Here is a 26,156-nt window from a genome sequence, read left to right on the forward strand (position 1 = left end):
GAATCTGATTCTGACTTTGATGTATCCTGGCCAGATTGGCAGGGGTGCCAGAAGCAACAGCTTGAATCTATTGTCATTTTATCTACCTTAAATGCTCTTTCTTTGTAAGTAAAGCTATCTTCCTATGCATTTTGCACCATCCTTTATAGACTCTACCTTCAGACCTGTCCTCATTGCAAGGCTGTTTTGTTGGTCTGTATGGTAGGGGGGAACAATTGATTTGCACTTTGTCATGACAGAGATTTACAGCACAGGAAGACCACTTGAAAGTATGTTTTAAACTTCTTTCAAATAGAATTTTTTGTGTGTTTGATCCGGAGGAGGCAGCATGTACCTTCCTGGGGTCCCAGAGAATGGAACTGAAAACGGGACAGACTCCTCTGTCTGAACTTTGAAGTTGAGCAAGAACAAACTTCCATCATTGTTGAAGACCTATTCCAAACAGGTTTTGAAGTCTAGCGTCTGATATTTAAGCATGCTATAATAGGCAGGGAAGAATACATGGGATTCACAAAGCTTGGAACAAGAAACACATTTTTAAATAAAAGTTTAAGATAGGTATTCATGTATACTCTTTTTTTACTCCATTAAAACTGCAAAGTTGTCTTCTATTGCTGGCATTCCATGCCTTACAGACTGTGCTGCAATGATAAGTCATAATATGGATACACTAGTATGTTTTGGGATGCTAGACCACATAGAGGGAACTGAGCAAACACTGTGTTTCCTAACTAAGAAATAAAAGCTCCATCTTACTTGTATCTACCATTGATGACACTGTTAATTATAATTGCCAATACTCGCCTTGTTCTTTCACTGCTTTATTGTCATTTATAATTAGATGGTACGCTTTTAAAGCAAAAACCATATCTGACAGATTAATATCACATGCCTGTCACATTTCATTTAAATAAATGTGATATTATGTATGCTGTCCTGCAGAAAACTGAAATACGTGAAATTTGTGATATTACATATGCAGAAACCCTGGCTATACAAACAGAGGTCAGTATTTCACTCTGAAGTCTAAATTTCATTTTCTTATGGATGTAAGTTTGCTTTAGAATTATTTTGCAACAGAGCGGATTTCATTTATTAAATAGAATGAAACTAGGAGCTAAAAGAAAGTTTTAAAAAATGCCAGTCACCTTTATATTTGGACTTCCCAAGCATTTCTCTCATGGCTTCATTTTTTCTCATATTTCATAGCACATTTCTGTGAAAAGTAAATTAATCACCCACATGTATAAAAATATTTCTAAACTCAGACAGATGGGTATGGATTTATACATACAGAAATTTACACACGCACACACACACAACAGGCATAGGTACATAAAATACGGTCTTAGGATAAGTGTATATATGTATACAGCAATACTGAATACTTGGTGGTATGTTGTAGAACCCTTGGGTAAGATTTTATGGATTTGATTTATTGGCTGACCGAGTTGATTCATTATTTGTATATGATTTTTTGCTGCTGGGTGGCCATAATTTACAATTCTGGACCTAGTTAACTCTGTGGGTGCCTAGAATTGTCTGTATGGACATCTCCAACTATTGTTTAAAGAAATAAATGAAGTGGACTTGCTTGAACGAACAATTTACTCATGAGGAGCAAAATATGGTCAGGCAGGCAGGTCATAGAAAATAGCTTTCAGTAAGTCTTTGTAAGTCACCATGCTATCATATATTCTCTTAACATACATACTACAATCCATATGTGTTACAAGCAACTGACGGTCATCTGTGAACCGCTGGTCACAATCTTTTTCTCTCATCAGTATTCAGTGCTGTTCTTGTATTCTCTGCTTGCACTGGCCTGATAAATTTGCTGGTAGGCACAGAACAGAACAAAATCCTGAAGAGGCGTGAAAAGTCAAAAAGTGCCATGGCATCATTTCTGTATAAATGAAACATGATGCTTACTTCCATCTTTTCAAAATCGGACTTAAGGCTTTGGCAGTTAGCAAAGCAATTCTTTTCCCATGATGTGCGGTATCTCCCAGAGCAGTATAATAAAACTGTTTGCTATATCTTGTTTACCAGGAAGAAAGGACTTCTCTTTGTGTTCAGCATGGTAACAACTCTTCTGGAGGTTTGAGATGAAATGTTACACTGCCTGTCACTTTTTCAAACCATTATATCATTTGCTACTATAAAGTCCAGCTGGTGTATTCTGTGGCAGGGGCACGAATATGAGAAGAAGAGCCAAAGCACTCAAATTAAAACGCCTTGATTAACTGTTAAGTTTCCACAGACTATGACTAGTTCTGATTTGCGTGATTTCAGATACTGCCCCCAAAGGTGATTTCGCTCTTTACTGCACTAAATACTGGCTGTTCACTACAGTACTGGATTACTGGGTATGAACTTAGTAAGACAAAGAAATGTAGCACTGCTTATTTATGTGTTCCTACAAAAATTCACATGCGTGTATTTCATTGTGTGCTTTGTTAGTTAAAGCTGTTGGTCTACAGTCCATAGGTATTTCCAGCATTTCCTGTTGAGAGAAAATGTGGCAAACATATAGAACATAAGTTTGTCATAGCTACGGATTCAATTTGCAATGGCTCGTTAACAAATAGAAGGGCTTGATCAATCTTGCCGAGATGGTGGCTACCTAATTGTTAACATTTAATGGAAAACTTGGGTAGTGACCCAACAGCGGAAGTGTGCTTTCTTCTAGCCATCTGTGAATGCTCTAGTTACAGACATATGTAATTCCACATGCACTGTGGTACATTTCATTGTAACTGTGTAATTCATCACAATTTAATGTGGCATAGCCATCATTGTAGTTAAAGTTCTAAACCCTTCTGTTTTAAGGAAAACAAACAAACAAACAAGATCAACAAAGGAAAACCCTTAGGAAACATAAACCAACTACATTCAGAATTCCATCTTGGAAGCGCAGCTTTCTTCAGTAGGCATGTCATGTCTTTGGAAGTCTGCCTCAACGTCTAGGAGGGAATGTTTCCTCTCCTCTCCTTCCTTACGAAAATCTCAAATCACTTGGAAGAAAAGCAGCTTTCAATGATATTTTAGTTGTTCAAATGTTTCTGCTTTAATGCTTCTCTCCATCTATGCTTTCAAGAATCTTCTGGTGATTCCTAGAAGAAATTCCTTGGATAGTTCTTGCTGGAGGTTACAATTTGTGCAAAATATACAGCTGTGTCATATTGTAATGAGTTTGAATGGGATTTTCGTAAGTACCAAAATCACAGAGGAGCACAAATGATAATGAACGTCAGTAGGACTTAAGCTCTTAAGACATGTACGAAAATCACTGCTTTCAGTTTACATGGGTTTGAAATCATCAGCTGAGTTGGTAAATTCTTGTGATATGTAAATAGATTTCTTTGTAAAATCCAGTGTATTCAATGTTGATATACATGAAAAGATATATTTCTGCATATATATCTGGATATACAAATACCCCAAAATACATGTGGAAATCTTCCTAACATTTTTTTTTTTTAGATCCTTTGCATAGATTAATTGGAAATAAAGAGCTTTCTGTGATTTAGGGAGATGTAAAAAGGAATAAATATAGTTAGACTTTTATATGTTACTTTCTCTTCTCATGCTTACCATTTCAGGTGGTCAGCCATCTAAAAATGCACACAGATTCTTGAAAAATGTGTATTTGCAGGTCACCTTTATTTTTTCATTCTTCATGCCTCAAATCCCCATTGAAATTTCAGCATTACTAGATTTCTGGATGATAAAGGACATATCTTTTCTGTTCTCAAACGAGTGCCAAAGGCAACAGAGTGAAATTTGTATGCAACACTATCTATGTTACGTGTGCATGTTCATTTATCTCAATAACTGACTGTCATCTTTGTGTGCGTACATCTTACAATGATAATAAGAGCCCAATGCTGCTCAAGATGTCAAATTTTCAGGGATAGATTTCTAGCTGCAGGCAACTGGAGCAAAATACCTCATATTGAGAACACTCTCCGCCTTGTCACTGACCACATTAGACCCTTTCATGTAGCTTCATATGTGGCTTTTATTTATTGTTTACTTCCACCCATGCCTTGAACTGCGGTGATTTTCATATGTGATTGGACTTACAAGCATATGTTCACTTAAAAATGTGATAAATGTAATTAAATAATAGTTTTGTATATTAAAGTAAACATTGTATGTATTCAGTTGCCTACACAAATTTTGCTACGTTTCAGTGAACTTTGATACTTGTTCAATCATTTGTCAATCAAATGGGAGAATAAATACATTTAAAGGAAGATCAGATATTTTCATATGCATTTAATATATATTTTTAAATAAAATAATAAGATTTGAAATCACAAAGGGGAAGTATGTTTTCCAATTTTGAGGTTATTGGAATTCCATTATCTTCCGAAAACTGAAATCAGAATTAAGAGCAGAATGTTATTCATTTCCCCATAAGGATTTAATTGCTTCTGCCCAGCTGCTTATCAGCCTTTAAAATTACTTATTCAAAGGTGAAGAACTAAAGAATAAAAATTTTTCTTAGCTTCCTTTGGAAATGAAAATCAAAACAAACACAAAATTCATGAATAATAACAAGCATGACCAACAGTAGGATAACGTCCCCATATTTCTTGTCGAGAAAAAGTAATTGCAGCACTTGATGTGAAAATGGAATTTATGTCTAGTGCTAATTTTTACTCTCCACCTGGTTACATCAAACCGCAGTAGTACGTAGGAAGGAATTGTAGTCCTTCTGTCCAATGCACATTAAACAGGCTGTTGAACAGCCAGTATTGTGTTACGCAGAATGAAGAAAAGAGTAATAGGGTTCCAAATCTGAGAGATTTTAAAATACTGATGTAAAACTCAGAGGCAAGCTTTGTGCATAACAGAAGGAAACCAAGTTAATAGTAATTTTACTTTTTATTCCACCTTTTTATGATTTGGAAAATCACTGATAGCTTGGTTTTTTTCATTATCTGTAACAACACCTTTTTCAAGTTAATAAATATTATTAAATTATTAGTTCATATTAAAGTATTTTTTATTATCCTTGATTTGTCCTAGATCAGAGGAGGAAAGCTTATGATCACCTACACAAGAAAGAATGATGCTGGCAAATATGTTTGTGTTGGAACAAATATGGTTGGAGAACGTGAAAGTGAAGTTGCGGAGCTCACTGTTTTAGGTAAGAACTCCTCTTCTAGATCTGTACTAATGAAAATGTCCGTGAAAATGTCCGTCTTTTGTTTCTTCTAAGAAGGTTTTAATAAGGGTCATTCTCATCTGTTTCCTTTTCAGTGTTTATGATGAAAATGTTTTTGTCACAGTTGTGTTCTAGCAAATGGGTGGCAGTTAATGACTTTGCAGTCCACCTTGGCTTCTTGTCGCTATCTTGTTGTTTTCATACTCAGTTATCAAACTGAAAATAATTCCAGTGTCCACTGACTGGATCAATGCTATAAAATAGTAACAAAGCCTCGCTAGGAAGCAGAGGCTTAATTTTTCCTTCTCGGTGAAGAAAATCAGAACTATTCTGAATTACCATTCTAAATTATTATCCTCTCATTTATGGTTGTGTGTGCTGTGTTGTAAAGATACAACAGGTCTACTTGTTCAAGTGATCCTAATAATGGTTCCTCTCCACCTTTCATTTAAGATAACTGAGCTTAGCTGAAAATTGCATTTTTTGTTGCTATGGCAGAAAGGAAGCTGTAACCCCAAGTGCAATCTCAGAATACCTTCAGCATATGAGAATTGCCTCCTAATCACTGTAGATGCAGCTTTGGTAGTTTTCTTTCAAAATCTGTCTTGTTAGTTTGAAGCAGAGGGGGCTTGAGATAGCTTAATTGTTTCTGCAGAGATGAATATATCCTAGCCATGAGTTCAGAACTCTTTGGTTTCTATCACAGTGCTGCTGCAGTAGTCCTGGCTTTTTTTTTTTTTTTCTTTAAATAATTTTTCAGATCTGCCTTGTTAGTCTTTGGCACTTTTATCTGTCTTCACCACTTTTTAGAATTGGGACTCAAGCAACTTGAAGTCCTCTTCAGAGTTTTATTTGAAGCAGGGTTTTCCTTAATAAAATGAGACTGTATGCCATCCCAACGTTGTTGAAATTGCATATCCAGCAAGATAGTCTTTTTAGAAGCTAAGGAAGGCTTCCTATGATCCACCATACTGTTTCCTTTTTTTAATTTATAGACACCTTTGAAGCACTTTGGGAGGCAATTTATTGTCAAATAGACTTTTAGAACTTCCAAGCAAAATCTAAAATTGAAAGAAGGTCATAGTTAGATGAGTAAAGTTCTGGCACTGGACTCCTAGTCAACTGTACCAGTTAATTGCTCGTCACTAGTCTACTACTAACCAGGGAATCATAATACGGACTGTTAGATAATCCAGGCTGGATAATACTGCTCTTGCGGAACACCTGTAAGAGGGATGCATTGCAAAGAGAGGTCTGTCTGTACCTTTTCCTTCATCTCATTTTCCCTTCAAATACGTTTCTGATTTTCAGCCTGGGAAAACTAGTGAGGTTTTCTTTTCAAACAGGAGAGGAAAGCTTTGAATGTCTTATCACTCTGTCTCTAGAAATCTTTAATACACCTTATTCTTTCAACTCAGGCCTTAGAAATGCATGAAAAAGCATGAGAAACATGCTGACTTCATATATTAAAATCTTTCAACATAAATCTTCCATTTATGGGGTTTGGTTATTTAGAAGTTGAACTTTCGCTTTTAGGTCTCTGCTTTAGATCAAAGGGAGGACTATATGCCAGAAACTGTAATATTAGAAACTTTCAAAGTGATCCCTGCTAAGTTTTCCTTGTATTTACCAAATAATCATGTGACAAAGACTTAAATCAAAAGATACTTAAATCAGTGCTGGTTTCCCTTATCCTTTTATGCGTTTGAATAAGAGTGTTATGAATGGGCAGACATTTCCTTTAGGAAAGTGAATCTAAAGAATGGTGTGCCTCTTGCAGTTTTGCTGTTTTGCAGCAGTCCTGGTCTTACCAGATCACTTCTTTTTCTCTTGCATAATTAAGTTGAATATTCTTCCTCAAACTATTCTTACTCTGAAGTTTATTCCATAATGTTCTTTTCTTGCAATCAGACTGTTTTTACTACACCTACAAGAAAGGGTGTGTCTGTCTATATTTCTATTTTTTTTAATTCACAGCTAGATTCACGTTTGTAGGTCCCTGTTTTATTTCTCACCTCTTGTATATGAACCGAGGCTAGAACTGACAGCTTAAAGATCAACTTGCTATTTCATCTAATATTATTTGCCTAGCATTGCAAGCAAAGGTTAAGTTTTCTACAACACAAGCATCCAGTTGGTCCAGACATCCTCGAGAACGAAGGAAGTTCTTTTATAGGGTTTTGTTCAGTTCACATTTCCACTTCTGTCCTTCTTGAATCATTCACTAAGGTTTTATAATACTGAATCTCTGTATCTTTATCTGCAAAGTCAAAGTAATATTCAGAACCACCTTTGTCAAACACAAATGTGAGACAGTAAGAATATGGAGTTGTCTCTTTATCCTTCCGTCTGGTGCTTTTGTACTCCTGTGCGAAAAGTATTGCATATTTTTGGGTATTCACACTTCCTGATCGTGCCAGTGGCTTCAGACTCTTCCAGTTCCAGGGAGATTATATTTATATCTTTAATACATACAAGGCAAAACAAGCCTCAACTCACTCAAAGCTTTCACAGGTTTATAGGCAAAAAGGTCATCTGCCTTAGGTAAAGGAACCTGCCAAGCGCTCTCCTGTTGAACCTTCCCTGTTCTTTTATGGACATCCCATTGTCATCTGGTGCTGCCTCTCTAAATGGGTAATCCTTCCTGGACCATCCCAGAAATAGTTAAAAACAAAACACTTTTCTTCCTTATGCACGTGCAGACCTCACTGCACTCCAACCTGGTATGAAACTATGAATAGCCCAACACCATAAAGATTTGAACCCTATTACGGGTAGAAAAGTGTGTCGATGCCTCTCCTGAAACTTCCAGCTAGTAGCTGAGTTGCCAAAATAGCACAGCCTGCACCAAGATCCCATTTTCTTTCAGAAAGCCTGAGAAAAAGTATGCAACAATTAATCTGGCTGTGGTGAGCCAGGACTTGGGTCATCTGTGTCCTACAATGTCAGTCAGGGATAACAGCAATTTTTATGAATAAAAATTACAGAGACATCGTAGGGGTTTTGGCTTGGTTTATTTTATGTGTGCTAGTGAAAGAAAATGTTGTCTTTCCAATGTAGAATTGGAAATGATTGCCTCAAATACTAGCTGTTGCTGACACCTGCAAGCAACCTCACAGAACTACTGTGCTGGGCACCATTGAGTCAAAACCTCCAGTAAGACAATGTTTAGTTTGTGCCTTCTGTCTTTTTGAAGCAGTGCAGGAGATGAGTGGTCATTTGTCTAGGTCCTTGCAGCAGGCCTGCTTCTGTCTGAGGATTGACGTGTATTTAGATTTTCTGTGCAGGTTGTGTTTTCCTTTAGCTATAGTAGCTGTGACGATGATACATAAGAAAGAAGGAAGTCTACGCTTGGATCCTGAGTCACTGTTGAGAGCATCTGCCTTCTGCGCTGAGGTTCACAGCACTGGCCACCTGCAGGGCCACTGATCTTCTGCCTCCTGGCTGAGATCTTGTGCTGGGGCTGGATGCGAGAGGGCGGGCGGCAGAGGCACCTCCATCAGATTCCTCACCCCGGTCCCTTGCTCTAACAGCCACAGTTCCGGGAAAGTCACAATTCGGGCACAGAACTGCTGGACTAATCCCTGGTTTTTCTTTTCTTTCCTTGTAGAGAGACCATCTTTTGTGAAGAGACCAAGTAATTTGGCTGTAACTGTCGATGATAGTGCGGAGTTTAAGTGTGAGGCAAGAGGTGACCCAGTCCCTACAGTAAGATGGAGGAAAGATGATGGGGAATTACCAAAAGCAAGGTGCAGTACATGGAGTTACCTTTTTAATGACATCTAGCTTGGTATATGACGTAGCCATTCAACATCTGACAGCTAGCTCTTCTTTCTCTTGAATCTGGAAGGCCTGGCTGATATAATCAGACATTTCTAATTACCATTGAGCTCTATTTGAAGTTATAATTTATATTGAAACTTAAGAATGGCTTGTTCTCAAGCTTTTGTTGTGACAGCACAAGACAAATACAACAAAAAACCCCCTAAGTTCCATCAGTAATATCTGATACAGATTCTTCACCTAAAGAGTCTTTTGTAATTACTAAAAGTTCTGGAGAATGTATAACAAATAATAAATTTGATTACAACATCAAGAAGTATATATTGGAATTGCAATTGGTATAAAACTTAGTCTGGTAATGTAGAAAGCTGTCTTGGTTATACACGGTTTTGTTACTAAGTTGCCAATTAACTTTTTTTTTTCCCTGTCATTGCTCTAAATCAGGCCAAAAAATAAAATGTCTTATTACAAAGAAATACATTCTGTGATAGATATTTATTTATTTACTTTGAATTCCCAATCATCAGTTAAAAACCTGTTAGGGGAGGAGATTGAAGGAAGAAACCCTGTAACAGTTGGCTCCAGTCATCCAAAATCAGCTTCTTGTTAATCTCGTCTATAGCCTTAATCAAAATTATAGTGTTTTTAAGAGAAAAATTTAATTCCCATAAAGAGAAACACATTGACTGCATTATACGAAGAGGAGAAAAAGGGCGATGAGAGGAAATGGTAACAGGACACATTGTTCTTTAAAAAAAATTACTGAATTAATTGTGATTTATCTTGATTTTCAAGCAATTCTTGTCTTCTTGAGAACAATATTTTCAACTATATTAAAAAAATCCATCATTGAGATGGAAAAATTATAGGGAGAATAATAACTATTATTACATGTACTTCTTAAAAGAGTTCTAAAAATTAAAACATTCTGCATTACAGCTTTATAATTGTATTACGCCAGTGAAATTCTACTGACAGCAGTAAAACTGACTCACATTGCAAGTGAAATCAGAAAAAGGTTTTCAAATATTTAGATATGTTTTGCTTTTAAAACTTTATTTTTACATTATCAATTTATAAGGATTTATACATATTTTTATTTCTAAGAGAAATGTAGGAATAAAAAGGAGAGCAAACCCACCATATTTTACCCTTTACACAAATTGTACAAAGTTCTACTATTCCTATTTATTGTTTACTACTATGTATGTTTAAAGATACGAAATACGTGATGATCATACCTTGAAAATCCGGAAAGTTATGGCAGGAGACATGGGCTCGTATACTTGTGTTGCAGAAAATATGGTTGGAAAAGCTGAAGCATCAGCAACTCTAACAGTTCAAGGTAAGAATGTTTCTTTGCATAGTACTCTAATCTAGAATAAAGTTGATTTTTTTTCACGGCAACTTTATAGAATCTGCCATATGCAGACTAGTTGAGTCTATACACAACTGTTAGAGTTGCGACTTACGTGGGAACTCTGCTGTGTTGTAAAAAAAAAAAGTAAAAAATATAAATTTGGTTTGAGTTGTATTCTCAAGAAGTTGAAGCATTTCAGATGTACGATTTTTTTGTAAGCAGTCTTTATGGTACTGGGATGGGGAACTGAATGAGTTTCGAACTTGAGTGTGATCAGAATCATGTCACTTACAATTTTCATATCTGAAACCCTACCAGAAAGAAGAAAACCAGTGTTACCAAACGACATTGTTTTAACTTGAAAAGAAAGAGTTACAAGTTCAAGTATCTGCCAAATTTTTTCAATTAAATGTAGTAAAGCAGCAGTGAATGATAAATCTGTTTGTGTGTCTTTTAATGCACTAACCCAGACCACTGGAATTCCTGTTGCTTTTTCATTATAGAAGGGTATCGTAGCACTACTGCTTCTTTGTAAGGTAAAAATTCAGTGGAACTCAGTAAACTAATATGTATAAAAATCCTTCATTGCCTTTATATACAGAATCCAGATGTTCACTATTCAGATAATCCCTCTCTTCCTTTCCTGGCTGGCAGACAGGCAATGATGTCATCCTGGTGCTTTTTTCTAAGCACTGATGGTCCTTCTGTCCTTTTCTCTGTTCAGTGGCAATTAGTCATTATGGAGTTCTGGGGAAGTACGGGCTTAAAAGTATCTTATCTGGTAACAGGCCTCTATTTTGACACATTTACTGTAACAGGAAAGGTCTCGTTCTTAACCCGCCCTCCTTTTTCCACTAGAAACATTTGTTGTCCCTAACATCTGTAGCTGTCAGGAAAAGAGGAACTCTTCTGTTGAGGCTTTCATAAACCCAAGAATTTTGAGATGTTCTGTTTTGTTAGTCACCCTGATGTTTATACATCGAAACTCATACCTTATGTTTGCAAAATAACCAGCTCTTATGCTCAGTGGTTTAGAAAAAAAGATTAATGTGTGAGAAGGAAACACAGTTTATTCAAAAGAAAAAAACTGAATTGCTTTAAAAATGGCAATTTGTTCCAAAGATCACGTCTTATATCAACTGTTAACCTTGTAAAACGTTAATATTAAGAAAACTTGCTTTATGACTGGTTGAGCAGTTCAATTTCTGGAAATAAGCTATTGGTAGCCCTAATCCTTCATAGTACTATTCTAAATCATAAGCAAACACGTTCTTGTAATCTCATTTAATTTAATGGTGCTACTTAGATATAAAATTACATAAGTATATAGATGTTGGAGAACTAGAGTGAAATCTTTGATTAAAAAAAGGTACTTTTAAGGGACAGGATTATAACCTAAGTCTTGATTCAGCAAGATTATCTTTTTTTTTTTCTGTTTTTTTTTTTTTTACAGTATTTGTATTACACAGTAGATATTTACACTGTAACAGCTTTGCTCTGCAGATATTGTTATGGGATAATTTGTTTCCCAGTGTGAATGGATTACCTCCTGAGCCATTTGTCTGTACTAATGTCTTCCTAGAAGGGATTGATGTGAGAAATTGTAATGTGTAAGGCCAATTTGTAGTTGGTAATTGTCATGGTTTAACCCCAGCCGGTAACTGAGCACCACGCAGCCGCTCACTCACTCTTCCTCCCTGCAAGGACATGGCAGGGAGAATGGGAAGAAAGCTCGTGGGTTGAGATGAAGACAGTTCAATAGGATAACAAAGGAAGAGAATAATAATAATAATAATAATAATAATAATAACAACAATGATAATAATAATAACAATAATAATATAAGTGATGCACAAATGCAATTGCTCACTGCCTGCAAAAGGAAACCCAAACAGCCCGATGCCCAGTCTGTTTCCGAGCAGCGGTCCCACCTCCCGGCTCGCTTCCCCAGTTGTACCCGGAGCATGCCGTTCCATGGCAGGGAATGTCCCTGTGGCCAGCCTGGGCCAGCCGTCCTGGCTGTGCTCCCCCAGCTTCTGGTGCACCTGGCAGGGCACGGTGAGAAGCTGAAAAGTCCTTGACTTTAATGTAAATGCTACAACTACCTAGCAACAACTGAAAACATCAGTGTGTTATCAACGTTATTCTCATCCTAAATCCGAACCACAGCACTATACCAGCTAGTCTAAAGAAAAATTAACTGTATCTCAGCTGAAACCAGATCAGTAATGTAGTAAATTATGATCAAAATCCATTTATTAATCAGGAGATGCAGTTTTATGGGAAGTAAAAAACAAAACAAAACAAACAAAAAAAACCCCTTCTCTAGAAAACATGCATTTTCAGATTTATTTTTTTTCACATATTTCCTTCCTCCTTGTCCTCCTCCTCTTCTTCCCTCCTCTCCCCTCCTCTTCCCTCTTTCCCTCTTGTTTAAAATACTTTATTTTTCTAAAGGGTCAGCTTTTTGACTGCTCCATCTAGAGAGGTAGATTTGATCATGAGCAGTTTCGGTGCTAAGATGACATTGATCTCACTCGTTGTGGGCACACAGGTCTTTGAGGAGTATGTTGGGTTTTTTCATACGAGTAGTATTTTTTCCAGGTGATTTAAGGAATAGAAATGACAAGTCTCTTCTGCACTTTTGGAAATTGTTATGTGATGCGTTGACTGTAGGGATTAATAAATGTGTGTTCTGTTGTTACAAATAGAGTTATTTCTGTTACATCTTTGTAAACGGGGCTGTGTTACAAATCACGGCCTCAGAAGCTACAGCTGCCACTGTGCAGACTTGTTAAATTCAGCAAAGGACAAAGAGGGAGTTTTGCTTGGTTTTGGGTTTGTCTGAGTTTTGGGGGGTTTTAGGGGGGTTTGTTTGGGGATTTTTTTCCCCTCGGTATCTCAGCGATAGACTGTGGTGTTTTCATGCCAGCCTATACTCCAAGAAAGAATATGAGAGTTGTTAATGGTAACCCCCGAAGATGCATGTCTGTGGTAGGAAAGGGGCCGTCATCGTCTGTCACGTGCCTGTGCGGTGGGAGCGGCACGCAGCGGAAAGGGCTGCAAGCCGTGCTCTTCAGGACACGTCTCAGGCCTCAGGGTTGGTAGCGCTGTGAAGAAGAGGACATACCCTCTTCTATACTCGTCATTTTTCAGGCCTCGAGCACTGCAGTTGACCTGCGTGTGTTCTGCACTATACAGGGTTATCTAGGGTATTAAAAGGTAGAGCGTGCAACAGCGAGGCTAATTGAGATATCTAGGTGTCAGGGATGTGTTGATGAAACACGGCGAGTAGCTAACCCGGTGTCTCCGCGGAGAGCTGCCCGGGGTCTGGCGGTATCGCTACCTCCAGGTCAGCTCCGACCATGCTTGATCTGGCAGACGTAGGAGCGCACAGTGCGTGCCCTGCAGTGCTCCCTGCCTCAGGAAAACTGCACAGCGCTGCCCAGCAGCTCGGTGAATGGGCCCGGTCTGTGTCCGTGGACTAGGAACTGTCAACTCCACTCAACTATATATGACGCTAACTGTAGAAAATAGAAATACGGATAGGGAATATGAATTCCATTTTAATGTTCTTCCTGCTCATGGCACTAGCGTCACAGATTCTGGTTATTGGAATCGGTATTTTCCTGCATACAGACTCCAAACTCTGGGGATTCTAAGTGTTTCTCCTACATGAAGTACAGATGCTGTATTTTTATTGCCATTTCAGTCATATTCCTAAACCAAACGAGGAGTTCTGTACTGACATGGAAGTTTGAACCCTTCACTTAGTCTTTTACTATTGCAGCTTAAAAGCATTTCCATCCTTGAAACTGTTTGTCAAGTTATCTTATTTTCTCCTGGGAAATTAAATAGTTAAGAAAATGTAATCCTGCTGTTGTTTGCATTTACCTAAAATTAGAGTGTCTCAGTCCCCTGTTTTCATTTTGCAGCAATGTGTAGTGCATATGTAAGACATCTAGAGACGTTGCTAAATACATGTGGAAGCGTTTCGTTCAGGAGATGATTAATTATTAAATAAATACCTCAGTCAATACAAACTGCCAGGAAGCAGCCCAGAGTACAATACATGATATTTTACCAATACACTGTATGTTACGAAGTAGCCAGTGTGCTCTGGAAAAGGGAAACAGTGGCCAAAAGAGCATCTCTGGAACCAGTGGATTTCTCTCTTGCTCTTGCACTAAGCAAGTTGGATATGTTTATTGTGTATGTATTTAATATGTATGTAAGGTGCTTTTCATGTTTTCGTGGAGATTTCTATTATGTGATTTGCTTAGTTTTATGCCTCGAAGCAAGACCGTAGAGATAATATTATATACAATTTAATTGAAGCCTGTGTTCTTAAGGGACACAAAATTACCAAAAATGCATGCCTCAGAACTTCAGTTCTAAAAGAGAATTAGTTTTACCATTAATGGAAATAGAAGTAGGGCTTCTTCAAAAACCTGCAAATTTCACATTTTATCATAAAAATGCTTTTAAGTAAATCTAACAGCCAAAGGTTTTACATATTTTCCCCTACTTCCATATTCACTCGCTTTTGCAATACTTAATTAGGCTTTTTTAACATCTGATTTTATAAGAAGTTCATAATTTATGCTGAAACAAGCTTTGCTGTCTGATACAAGCGGAAATTATGGCTCCAGTGGAAGACCTACCAGGCAGTTGGCCAAGAACCGTTACTGCAATGACAGCGTAGTTGGTATTCAGCAGCAGTTGAAAGAGAAATAGGTCAAGTAGGTCAGTTGACTTGAGGACTTCACAAGAATAATACCAACACTGTGGCTGTCGATACCAGCAGGTTGGTAGTGAACAACGGTCCTCAAACTCTGAGTTCTTCTTAAGTCTTCTTGCTCGAGCAGTGGCTCTGGAGGACCTCGCAATACTCGTTACAGTGCCCTGCCTAATACGCACGTCAGCATGCAGCAGCAGTGACTGAACTGTAAAATGTAAATTTTGCCATTCAAAGGCAATAAACACATTCAGTGTTATCAGTTTGGCAGGAAAAAAGAAGAATTCCTATGGAAATTACTCTGGCCAATTCATATTTTACAGTGCTGATCTTTGATATTGAGGTTTTTTAGCTTATGATGTCATTAATTTTAGGGTTAACAGAGCTTGTCTGCAAGGTGAATAGTGAGCAGAACTTTTGATAGGTGACTTCTGGCTGTGATTTTGCTGTACTAGTCAACTGACAAGGAATTTTAATCTGAAAAGGTGGCACATGCTTCAGGTCTGGAATTTCCTCCTCCTTCCACCCCCTCTTTGTACAAAGTAGCTTCAAGGCACACCTTAAAAGACATCTATTTGATAAAGCTTCTGGGTAGGGCTGCGAATACCACCCGGAATGAAAACGAATAGGTTTTGGTCTTTTATCTGTCAGATGCCATATAAAAGTTTCCACTGTGTCAGGCTGCTGGTACACATAAATTGGCTGTAAATGTAATTGCTTTATAGGTATCTGAGCTACCTACGTTAAAATAACAAAGATAAAATTCAGATTTTTTATGGGATTAACAAAACGCTCTTGAGGTATATGGTGGTTGTTATGTGTTGCAGTGAGTGCCTCACAGTATTATGGATGAATTTAACCACATGAATTTTAAAACTAGGATTTGGATTTAAATCTGAACGTGTGTACATGATCTCTCTTTAAATCAGTATTTCTCCTTTTGAAAGAACTAATTTTAGGCCATATTCTGTCTTCAGTCCTCATGAAAGAGAGAGGGAGGGAGAATAGTGATTGTCCTATGAACTTCAGGATTTTTTTAATTAATAAACTTTTGGCAGGATGAATGAGGGAAACTGTCTCTTGTGATTTGTATAGCGTAAAGAGACAGCCCTTTCCCCCTTAATGACTGCTGTAAACTATGACAGCACTTCAGATTTCTATCAAGGATCTGAGGAGTTTGACTGCCACCTATTTCTGGTGAAAGAATGTAAATCTTAAAAGTTTATCAGAAGGAACTGAGGAAACTATCTGAAGAAGAGATTAGTGCCCTGAAGGTGCTTGTTCTACTGGTGCAAGTGATGAACGCTAAGATTGCTGAAGCATTTCTAAAATATAGGTATAAGAAATGCAGGTAAATGTTTTAGCAAAATTAAAAAAAAAAAGTATGATTTATAGTTGCTTCAAATCCATGTAACATTTTAATAAATAACTGCTTCTGTGATTTGTAAGTTTTTAAATGGAATTTTATTTTTTTACATAGTCTCACAACAGTGACAGCAATTGCTTACAGGAAAATAACACTTAAAAACTTTTGAGATCCCTTCCTGCAATTTAGTACTTTGAAACAAGGACTTGAGACAGATGTTTCTGAGCAAGTAGAACAGGACTCCAAATAATTTGGAGAAAGATTACTACAAAAATAGTGTAAAGCTAGAGGCTTTCTCCTGCTGAAAGGCTTTTCTTTACAGTAAAGTTCTTAACAATTCTACCTTTTGATTACTTGCTGCAGAGAATTGAAGAAAGTAGATTTGTGCAGCATACTTCAGAACTCAATTAAAAAGTAGCAAAGAAAAACTGAAGACTTTTCTAGTGCCTGCAATTTCCTAAATCCCATGACTAGGGAAAAATCAATTGTTTTTGTAACAAGCTTCACTGTTGCAGACTTTATTTTGTGACTGCTGTTCTGAAGATAACATCTTAATAATCTTTGGAATAGACAAAGTGGAATTTTACTACAAGTTGTTGAGTTTGCAAATTTTTTGGTTTATGTATAAAATAAAATATAGTGCAAGGTATAATAATTTTCATTGGTTGTTCATTAAACAGTACTTCTGCTATGCTTTCATTCTGAAATAAGCTTTATTAAATTACACTAAACATCTATAAAAAGGTAATACTATATTTTTGCCTTGTTTATTGCCCATAAGTAATTTTCACAAGGACTGTACAGTGATTATAGTGCGCTTCCTTATTTTTGTTAGTTTACATGCATCATTAAAATCAGTCATCTCTGAATTGGTTCTTCAGAAAAAACGGCTGACTTACAATAACAGTGGATTCAAACCCTATTTTGATAAGCTGTTTTGAGTACCATTTGTTACTGTGAATTATGTTTTATTTGAGCACTGAAATATTTTATTGTTAGGTGCTGAATAACACTGAAGAACGGGTAATAAAATATCTTGCAGTCTTTATAAACGAACTAGATCACCTAGCAGGCTCAGTATCAGAATCTTCCAGTGCAAGAAAACAACAGCTTCTTTGGGTTAAACTGCTAGATACCAAGAATGCTCACCTTATTTTCTGCATGCTCCTCTTGTCCCTATGACCAGACATTAATTCCCAAAGTTTGGAGTGAATTTTTTTTTCTATTTAAGTATGGAATAGGATGGGAGTGTTGAGAAACAAAAAACCAAAGCTGTCTGGATGGACATCGGGTTGCTTGTCTTGTTCTCATAAATGTCCTATGCTCTCTAAACACAGCATTGAAGAGGATTCTGTTCGCTTTGCATCGTTCGGTGGCATGATGAGAGCCCACCTAAGACTTGCTTCTCCTCAAATTAAAGAGGCACTCTCTCTTTTGACAGTTAAGGTAGCACATTCATACTTGGGTCTCAGTACGGAGGAAGAAGTCACCTGAGAGTTCTGCTGTGGTCCAGTCTTCCACCAGCAAGGTCTGATGGCCTTTTCTGTACCTCTTTCTTCAGGGTTCTTGGGTGCTCACATCTTGTCAGATTTTTTTCCTTGAAGAGTGTGGCTGACCTAACTAAAGACTTAACCTCAAAACACATTTGCTAGTATTCCTAGGCCATCATAGATGCAGCAACGCTTTTGTTTCAGACTAACAGCAATTTTTGTTAGCATTACCATCTTTCGGCAGAGGTGAACCACTGCTTCACTGTGTGAAAATTAGGCTGAGTGTCCCTGATTTTTTTTTTTTTATTTTTGCACATTGTATTTATTTCCTTCAGCAGCTTGTTCCTTTTTCTATCTCCATCACAGTAAAAATTCCCAGTACCAGATAGCTAATTCCATCTTGTAAAGAATTCTTATAAGTTGTATTTTTTGCTACCTATAATTAAAATTTGTTAATATGTCATGGTTACCCTCCTGTTAACATTATTAAAACGTAAGTTCAGGTATTAGTGTCCCATATGTAGACTTGGGTTGTCTCTGTGTGAGGGATGTGGTGTGCCCATAAAAAGAAATCCAGATTTCTGTTGAAATAGTATCTGTTTCGGTTAACAGTATTCCTTACTGAGTACCGCATGCCCAAAATAACATTTTTCAATGATCAAAAGTCACTGCACTGTAGAGATTTATTGCCCTTCCATTTTTTAGTGCGTGGTTGGTATCCATTGATCATGGGGCTTTGGCCACTTTTCACAAATAGCTGTGACTTATTATAAGAAGGTTGCTATGGATTTCAAGTACTTCTTTCTAAGAAGAAAACTGTGCTATCATAAACAGCTGGGGAAAAAATCCCACTCCGTTTCCTTCTCAGCTCTACTATCTTTTACTGTAAGTCAAAAAATGCTGTAGGAAGCACCTAAGAATTCTTCAAATAGTATCCAGCTATCATAATCTTTTTGCACTACTGCACAGCTTATTTGAAATTCATCTATCTTTTTTCACTCTTTTAAAAGGCTTTAGTATAAATATTTGTAGCCACGACTACTTAGGTTGCAGCAGTGCCCCAAATTACCTCAGTTCTTTTTAAACACAGGGGAAGACAACTCTTCTCCGAAAAGAGAAGCCTGGGAAACAGGACTTCCACAGTGCACTGCATGACTCTAGTTTTTAAATAGATGGAATTAGACTTGTCCCAAGTGTGCTCTCTAAATTGTATTTGGTTTATAGGATGGTTTAGGAGGACTCAGAGCAAGGAAGGGGGAGGGGAGACTAGGAGAGGAACTTCTGGAAGACCTTAAATCCTTCTTTCCCTCTCTTTGTCTTCTAATCCCCCATATTTCGGATTTCTCGTCACCTCAAGGCAATGACTACAGGATTTATACACATTTTAAACTGCATGCTACATGCATTAAGCTGAGAAGTGCTACCTTTTAAAACCACACTGCAAAGTCTATTTCCACGTTTTTAGTTTTTATCATAGAAATCTTCATTGACTCCTGCAGAAGGAGAGATTATGAACTTTCTTATTTTGTAGCTAGTATCAGCAAAATCAGTTGCAAATCAAAAAATCTCATGTGAGTACATTTTACACACTGTTCTCTTCCCACAGATTTTTGCAGTAGGTTCCTTCCCACACGTGCATATACACACGCGCACTCACGTAGCCCTTTTCATCTTGATTTTTTAAATGGTTTAAAGGGAAGATTCATTACCCTGCTGTGAAGCAGACATTAAGATAATATAGTTCCACGACTGAGACACAGCTGAGATGGAGCCAGACTCTACTGCCCAGCCCCATCAATTAGAGTTGAGGAGGGAAACACCTCTCAGCCTAAATTAAATCTCAAAACGGCCAGTAATCCGTAAGGTGCCAAAATACCATTTGATAGCTCTTGAAAACAGAATAGCAGCTAAGCAGGAGGTTTGGTTAATGCACAGGTCTTGTGCTGTTTATCAGCAGAGGGTGGAGTTTAAGCCATCAAAGAGAGCAGAGGAGCTTAGTGACGTCGTAACGCCAGTAATGAAACCAACAAACTCGTTGCCTGTTGCTCCCACCGCAGAGCTGAGAACAGATACCCTCCTGCTCTGCTGCATGAGGGAGAATCGTTGATTTTGAATCCATGGCACTTTAAGTTGATCTCTGAAATTGTATCTGGGGTTGATGACGTTGAACTGCCACGCTGCACGTGTTGTGACGTACATGTTTAGGTACATGTTCTAAAGTCATATCCTTGCCTGTGTTCTCTCCCTGGTATGTGTACCAGCTCTAAATGCAATTATATTTTCAAGGCTTTATTTGTACTGTCAGCTCCAAGGAGCAATACTTGCCTCTTTTCGTCGTCAGACTCAGACCGCTTTCTCCTAGAGCGCGTTAGCTCTCCTGGGTACACACGGGCACCTGCCCTTTTTCTCTGAGTACCAAGTCAAGAGGTGTATAAGCTACATCCAGCCTGCCAGGCATGCACCCTGTGCTGAAAATGAGAGAATATATTCTGCCCTGCGTGGCCAGAGTAAGTGTCCCGGCGATGCGGCTACCAGGTTTGCAGACTGCAGCTGTCTCGTGGCCGCTGGCTCAGGGTGCAGCCGGGTAAGTGCCCAGTTGAGAGGTGCAGCCGGCAGCCCACCGGCACCCTCACAGGGGCACTTTTGTGTAGGGCACAGGCTCTAGCCCGCCTGTTTCTAACTTAGTGCCCAGCACACGAGGAGCCTGCACCATTCAGACTCCTAACAGATGAGTCAGCGTGGGTCAATCGTAAACAAAAAGTAGATAAATACAAATAAAAACTCTTTGGGAAGTATGTTGAGGAACATGGCAGCTACTTGATGCTGAGATTTTTCCCTTATTAGCTTTTCTGTGCATGAATCTGAAACATTGTTACAGGTTTCTGGGTTTCCACTATTTCTAAAGGTGATCTTACTATCAGAACTATTTTTCTTAATACTTAGTCAACTGCTTGCTTTCTTAATTTCACGCTCTTATTTACAGTACCGTTACAAAAAAACATTAATCTGTTTCTTTTCCAATCAGTTAGACTTCCGTCTTCTTGCCTTTGGTAACTTTGAAGTTACCGTAGTCACGTGTTCCTTTAAACTTAAGAAGTGCTTATCTGACACATCTGCAGCAATCCAAACCAGAATTTTTCTAGTCACCGTAAATGTAATAAACCATGATCACTGCCTTGCTGGGGTTTTGGAATTACAAGTCATCACTTTTGATTTGAAACATCAAAAATCTCATGTAAGCATTTTGACTCAACTATATGGCTGTGGCGTGCTTGGCCTCAGACTGTTAGAGCTTTCCTCAGAAGTTTGTACTGTACTGAGTCACTCTTCGTGCTCTGGGACTGCTTACCGTGAAAGCATTCATGGTGAGTAAGGGTCTCTCAGTCTGGTCTTACGTGAATGTGAATTTTAGAATAAAATCTGGGAAAATATGAATTTTATATATATCTATCTAGACCTCAACAAGTGGCAGCTGAAAATAGAGAAACCAATGAGAATGAAAAGCGATATACCCCAATTCTTTTGTAATGTACCTGGTGTTATTTTCCCATATTTTTCACAGGGTGAAGCCAGGAGACAGCTGAATGGCAGCATTTATATTTTTTCAGAACAAGAGATTTTGGCCTTTATTTATTTCTCTGTAGAAAGTGATACTTTCCACAGATGACTGCAGAGAGATGTGCATGTCAAGGATATTGGGTGTTTCACATTGCTTTGATAAGAACAAATAGCCTACAAATCACTAGATAGGAAATGAAACACGGCATATTGTCTTAAACTATCTCCTTTAATAATAATTTTTGCAAAACACCAACATAAGTTTCTGGTGGCCATGTTGCAGAAGGGCATTCAATGACCCTTGTTCAGATACTTGAGAGTAAAAAGTAGTTAATTAGATTTCAGAGTTTAGCAGGCTTAGCAATGAAACATAGTTATGAACAGAAGAGGTTGGCTGCTTTTTATCTGAGGTTTTGTTTGGAATTAGGGAAATTGGAAAATAAATTGGTTCAGAATTTTTTTTTTTTTTTTAAGGAGTGAGCAGTCAGAGTTTGACCAGTTTGCTAAACGTATTCAGACTCTCACATTTCCTCTGCATGTAACTCTAGTGCCCAAATTTTCTGTACCCACGCATTTCAGACAAAGATTATAGACAGTGGGTTTCTCACCCACTCATTCATTACAGAGATTATAAACAGCTGAGTTTCAGCCATTCTGTAGAACCGCAATGCTCTGTCACAGATAATGCAGCTCTCTCTATAGTATCTCTGTTGGTAGCTCTGGAGTTTCTCCTCTCGCACCGTCTGGTCTGTGCCTGGCCGACCACATCAGAAACGCCTGCTCCCAAAGTCCGCTGTCTTTTCTAGCACATAGGCTCATACTTGCGTGCCGTTTGTTTCTACAGGCACATGCAACCTCTGATATTTTTCACTTGAGCTGGGATTAATGGATCACAAAATTAATTAGAAGCAATCTAAATTTCGTTGTGACTGCCATTTCCTAGATCAATCATATGGCAAAGGATTTATACAGAAGCTGAAGACTATATGAGCTTGATTGTTGTATGTAATTATTCACCTGAAGATTGGGATCGTTTCATTTCTCTGGTGTAGAATTATAGTTTCTTGCTTCCTTTATAATAGCCTCTATATGCTATAAGGGTGTCAAGCAGTTATTGAAGACATGGAGATTTTTATTTAAATAATCAAAAATGAAACACATTGAACTTAAAAGTATTCAGCTCGTGTCAGCTGAATAACAAGATATCTTCTGAGCACCTGGAAGGTATTCATAAATAATAATAGTTAGAACAATAAAAAATGAGTATTTAATATGCAGAACAAAATACTGTTTAGTAATTAAGTACCACTTTGAATCTCAGGATCTCAAAAGCACCTTATTAGTATAAATGAAGGAAAATTTCTATAATTTTACTCTTTTTGAGATAAATAATTACTACCACAGCTTTCAAGAATGGCATACGTGAAGTTTATAGCTTGTCCAATATCAGACTAAGAAATAGACACAGCTCTGTAATATTTAATTCCAAATATGAGGCAACCAATGAGTTACAGGGAAACACTAGATCAACATTTGCATTCACCTTTGTGAGAAGAATTACAAAATGCATTATTCAGAGATCTAGGCATTACATACAGTGTGCGGAGGTCTCCTATGTACATGATGTCCTGTGAGGAAGGGCTGAGAGAATGGTGCTTGCTCAGCTTGGAGGAGAGATGGCTGTGGGGTGGGGGGACATTACGGCCACCCCCAGTACCTGCAGGGAGGTTGTCGGTAAGACGGAGCTAGGCTCTTCACAGCGGCGCACGGTGGGAGGACAAGAGACAATGGGTGTAAATTGAAACAAGGGAGATTGAGGCTGGCTGTAAGGACAAATTTCTTCACTGCGTGGACAGTCAAGCAGTGGAGCAGGTTTCCCAGGGAGGCTGTGCTTTCTCAGTCCTTGGGACCCGACTGGATCAAGCCCTGTGCAACCTGGTCTCACCCCATAGCTGACCCCACTTGAGCAAGAGGTTGGACTAGAGGGCTCTTGGTTACTTCCAACCTGATTATCCTGTGACCCTACAATACTACATCTGTCAAATACAATAGTTGCTCCATTAACATCTGGCAGCTATACTAGTCTGTAGTTTGAGTCCTAAAACTGCAAATTCCTACTCCTGCGAGTGTATTTAATGATACCAATAGTCCCGGTGAGGTTGATAGGATTGCTGGCAAGAATAAGGCATTAAACGATCACGTCACTAGTCTGGAAACCGCTTTTCTTTTGTTTTTTGTTCAGCGAGTGGAAATGTCTTCCCTGAAAAACCTCACACGTCAAGGAAATTATTTGAAAGGCAAAAAATATTATTCCTTTGGTATTTGTGGTTTTGCATGCTACCTTCCTGTCTTTACAAACAGGCTATTCCCCCTAATTGCCATGTGAAAAGCCACGATTAGCACAGGGAAAATTAATTTATTTATAATTGAAAATGCTGTCAAGTAAAATGTGCCATAATAGAGGAAAAACTACTTACTTCTCAGTTTTAATAACCTTAGATATCAATAATATGTAAATCAAACTAAGAAAGTGGTCTTTGTTGTAGTTGTTACTATTATTGTTGTTCTTTTAAACCACATGATGTCCCTCTGACAGAACTGTTTGAATTTTTCTATGAAATTTCGCCCTTTGCCCTTGCCGCAGATTTGCAACCAATGTGATGCCCTGTTTCTGCAGGGATTTATTTTCATATATCTGTATCCCCTCTGTTTTTACAGGTGGGCAAAAAAATACATTTGCTTGACAGGGTTATTTTTGACCTACAATAACAGAACCATCTGGTAAAAAGAAAAGTGGAAATTCAGCACTTCTTACAAGTTAATTTAATTTGTAGGAATGTAATTGAGCAACCAAGACAGATTTCTATCTGTTAGAAATTTTCAAGTGAGCTTTCAGTAGAGGGCTTAGGCAGCTTTGCATTGCTACCAAGAAGGTTGAACTTTTCTTTTTTTGGCACTACTCGAGTAATGGAAAATGGGTAATTTATAGTTACTTCCTCTATTCAAGAATTGCATCCCATTAAGTCTCTTATCAGGCTATTTCATGTAGAATGTGAGATGCGTTTTATGGAGAAGCATTTCTAATTCCAGAGTAGGTCAGACTGTAATTGCAAGTTTAGTAGAGAGCTTTTCAGTTAAAAAGTAGTGGTTACTGGGTAATGAACTTAAACATGATCAAGAGTAGCTAGGAGCTGAGTCTCGGGGATGAGCATATTTCTCTCAGGAATTCTTGTGTATTATTTCTTCGCCACTCCTCTTACAAATCATAGACTTGCTAGGATAATCTGAGCAGAATGATGCACGCTGATTTTCTCTTTGAGAAGTACCGAACTCACAAACATAAAGACGACTAAAGTACATTCAGAATACTTCCTTAAAATTGAAAATCAAAGCTTTGAAAAATAGTAATCTCAACTTCCTCTGTTTGGGATTATTTCCTAAAAAAATGTCTCTAATAACATAAAAAACAAATTCTTTATATGATCTGGTTTTGGCGCATTCAGTTGCAGTTTCTTGGCTTCAACGTGATCCAAATTCCAATATTATATCTGATTCTCCTTCGGCTTCATTTTCATTATACACCTGGAGTCCTCTGTATTTATTTGAACAGTAAGCCAGTATTCCTCATGCCAAATGAATTTTGGCAGACTGGATATTATTAGTTTCCTCCATGTGTTTTATCAGAGGATGGTGTATTGCAGGTGCTTACCTACTTGATATGAAAGTGTACCCCGATGAACAGTAGTTGGTTTACTCTCAACATCAAGCGATAAGACCAAAGTGTTGCAGGGCTTGGTATTTGTAACATGCATTTAAAAAATAAGGTATTTTTGGACTTTTACTGTAATTATACTGCCCACCCTTTTTTTAATTCACTTTTTTGCCAGCATCTGTGTATATTTTAGAAATGTATTATTTTTACATTTTTATTTTCAATCTGTTCTTTCAATTATTGAGATAGGTGGTTGGGACACTTTTTAACATGCCTTTCTTCCATAAGCGAAATTAGCCTGCCAGGATCTGTGCCATTTCAAAGTTAATGAAAATTTTCAACTATAGTTGAAAGATAATTTAATATTAGATAATTTACCACTAGGAAATTCTGTTGAGAAATATAATGTTTTGCAATAAATCTGTTTTTTAATAAAGTGAAATAGAGGTTTGGGGTGGGAGGGAAGAAAAGGGTTAAGAATATTTTAAAACTATTTTTATTGTGGTTTAGTTTGCATTTACAGTTTAATACTGAGCATTATGACCTTGATACAGCAATCTTATACTGAAAAGATTGGTGTGTGGGCTACATGCCTCAGTGTATTATTAATTTTTTAATAAACTTCCTTTGTAATACCTATTAGGCTCAGAAAAGTTTTTTTTTTCCATTTGTAGATACTTGGATGCTTTAGAAAGGGTGTAAATGTCACTGTTCCATTTCAGCAATTTTGCACATTGACTGGAGATTTCAAGTTCATTTTACCATGGAAAGCTCTTGATGCAGAGAAATAATGCTGCTATGAAAAAATGAAATTTTACTCAAGGTTATGTAACAGTTCATTGGAAAGGCTTGGAGTAGAACCCAGGGTGCCTGACCATTATTTTAGTCTGCTACCCGTTTTCCTCTACAGCCTGCTTTCAGTATTTGATAGAGTCTTCTGCTTAAAAATCAAATTAAAAATATGTGGTTC

At 37.7% G+C, this 26,156-nt stretch overlaps 1 protein-coding gene across 6 annotated transcripts in view; it reads left to right on the forward strand.

The window, feature by feature from the left end:
• Window positions 1-26,156, forward strand: part of ROBO1 (roundabout guidance receptor 1) — a 736,398-nt gene that overhangs the window by 643,831 nt on the left and 66,411 nt on the right. For all 6 annotated transcript variants that reach the window (XM_054805401.1, XM_054805419.1, XM_054805438.1 and 3 more), the window contains 3 exons: window positions 5,041-5,161; window positions 8,790-8,928; window positions 10,180-10,307. In XM_054805401.1, coding sequence (XP_054661376.1) covers window positions 5,041-5,161; window positions 8,790-8,928; window positions 10,180-10,307 — 388 coding nt within the window. The remainder of the gene's footprint in view (window positions 1-5,040; window positions 5,162-8,789; window positions 8,929-10,179; window positions 10,308-26,156) is intronic.

The sequence above is a fragment of the Grus americana genome, chromosome 1, assembly GCF_028858705.1.
Source record: "Grus americana isolate bGruAme1 chromosome 1, bGruAme1.mat, whole genome shotgun sequence".
Taxonomy (NCBI): Eukaryota; Metazoa; Chordata; class Aves; order Gruiformes; family Gruidae; genus Grus; species Grus americana.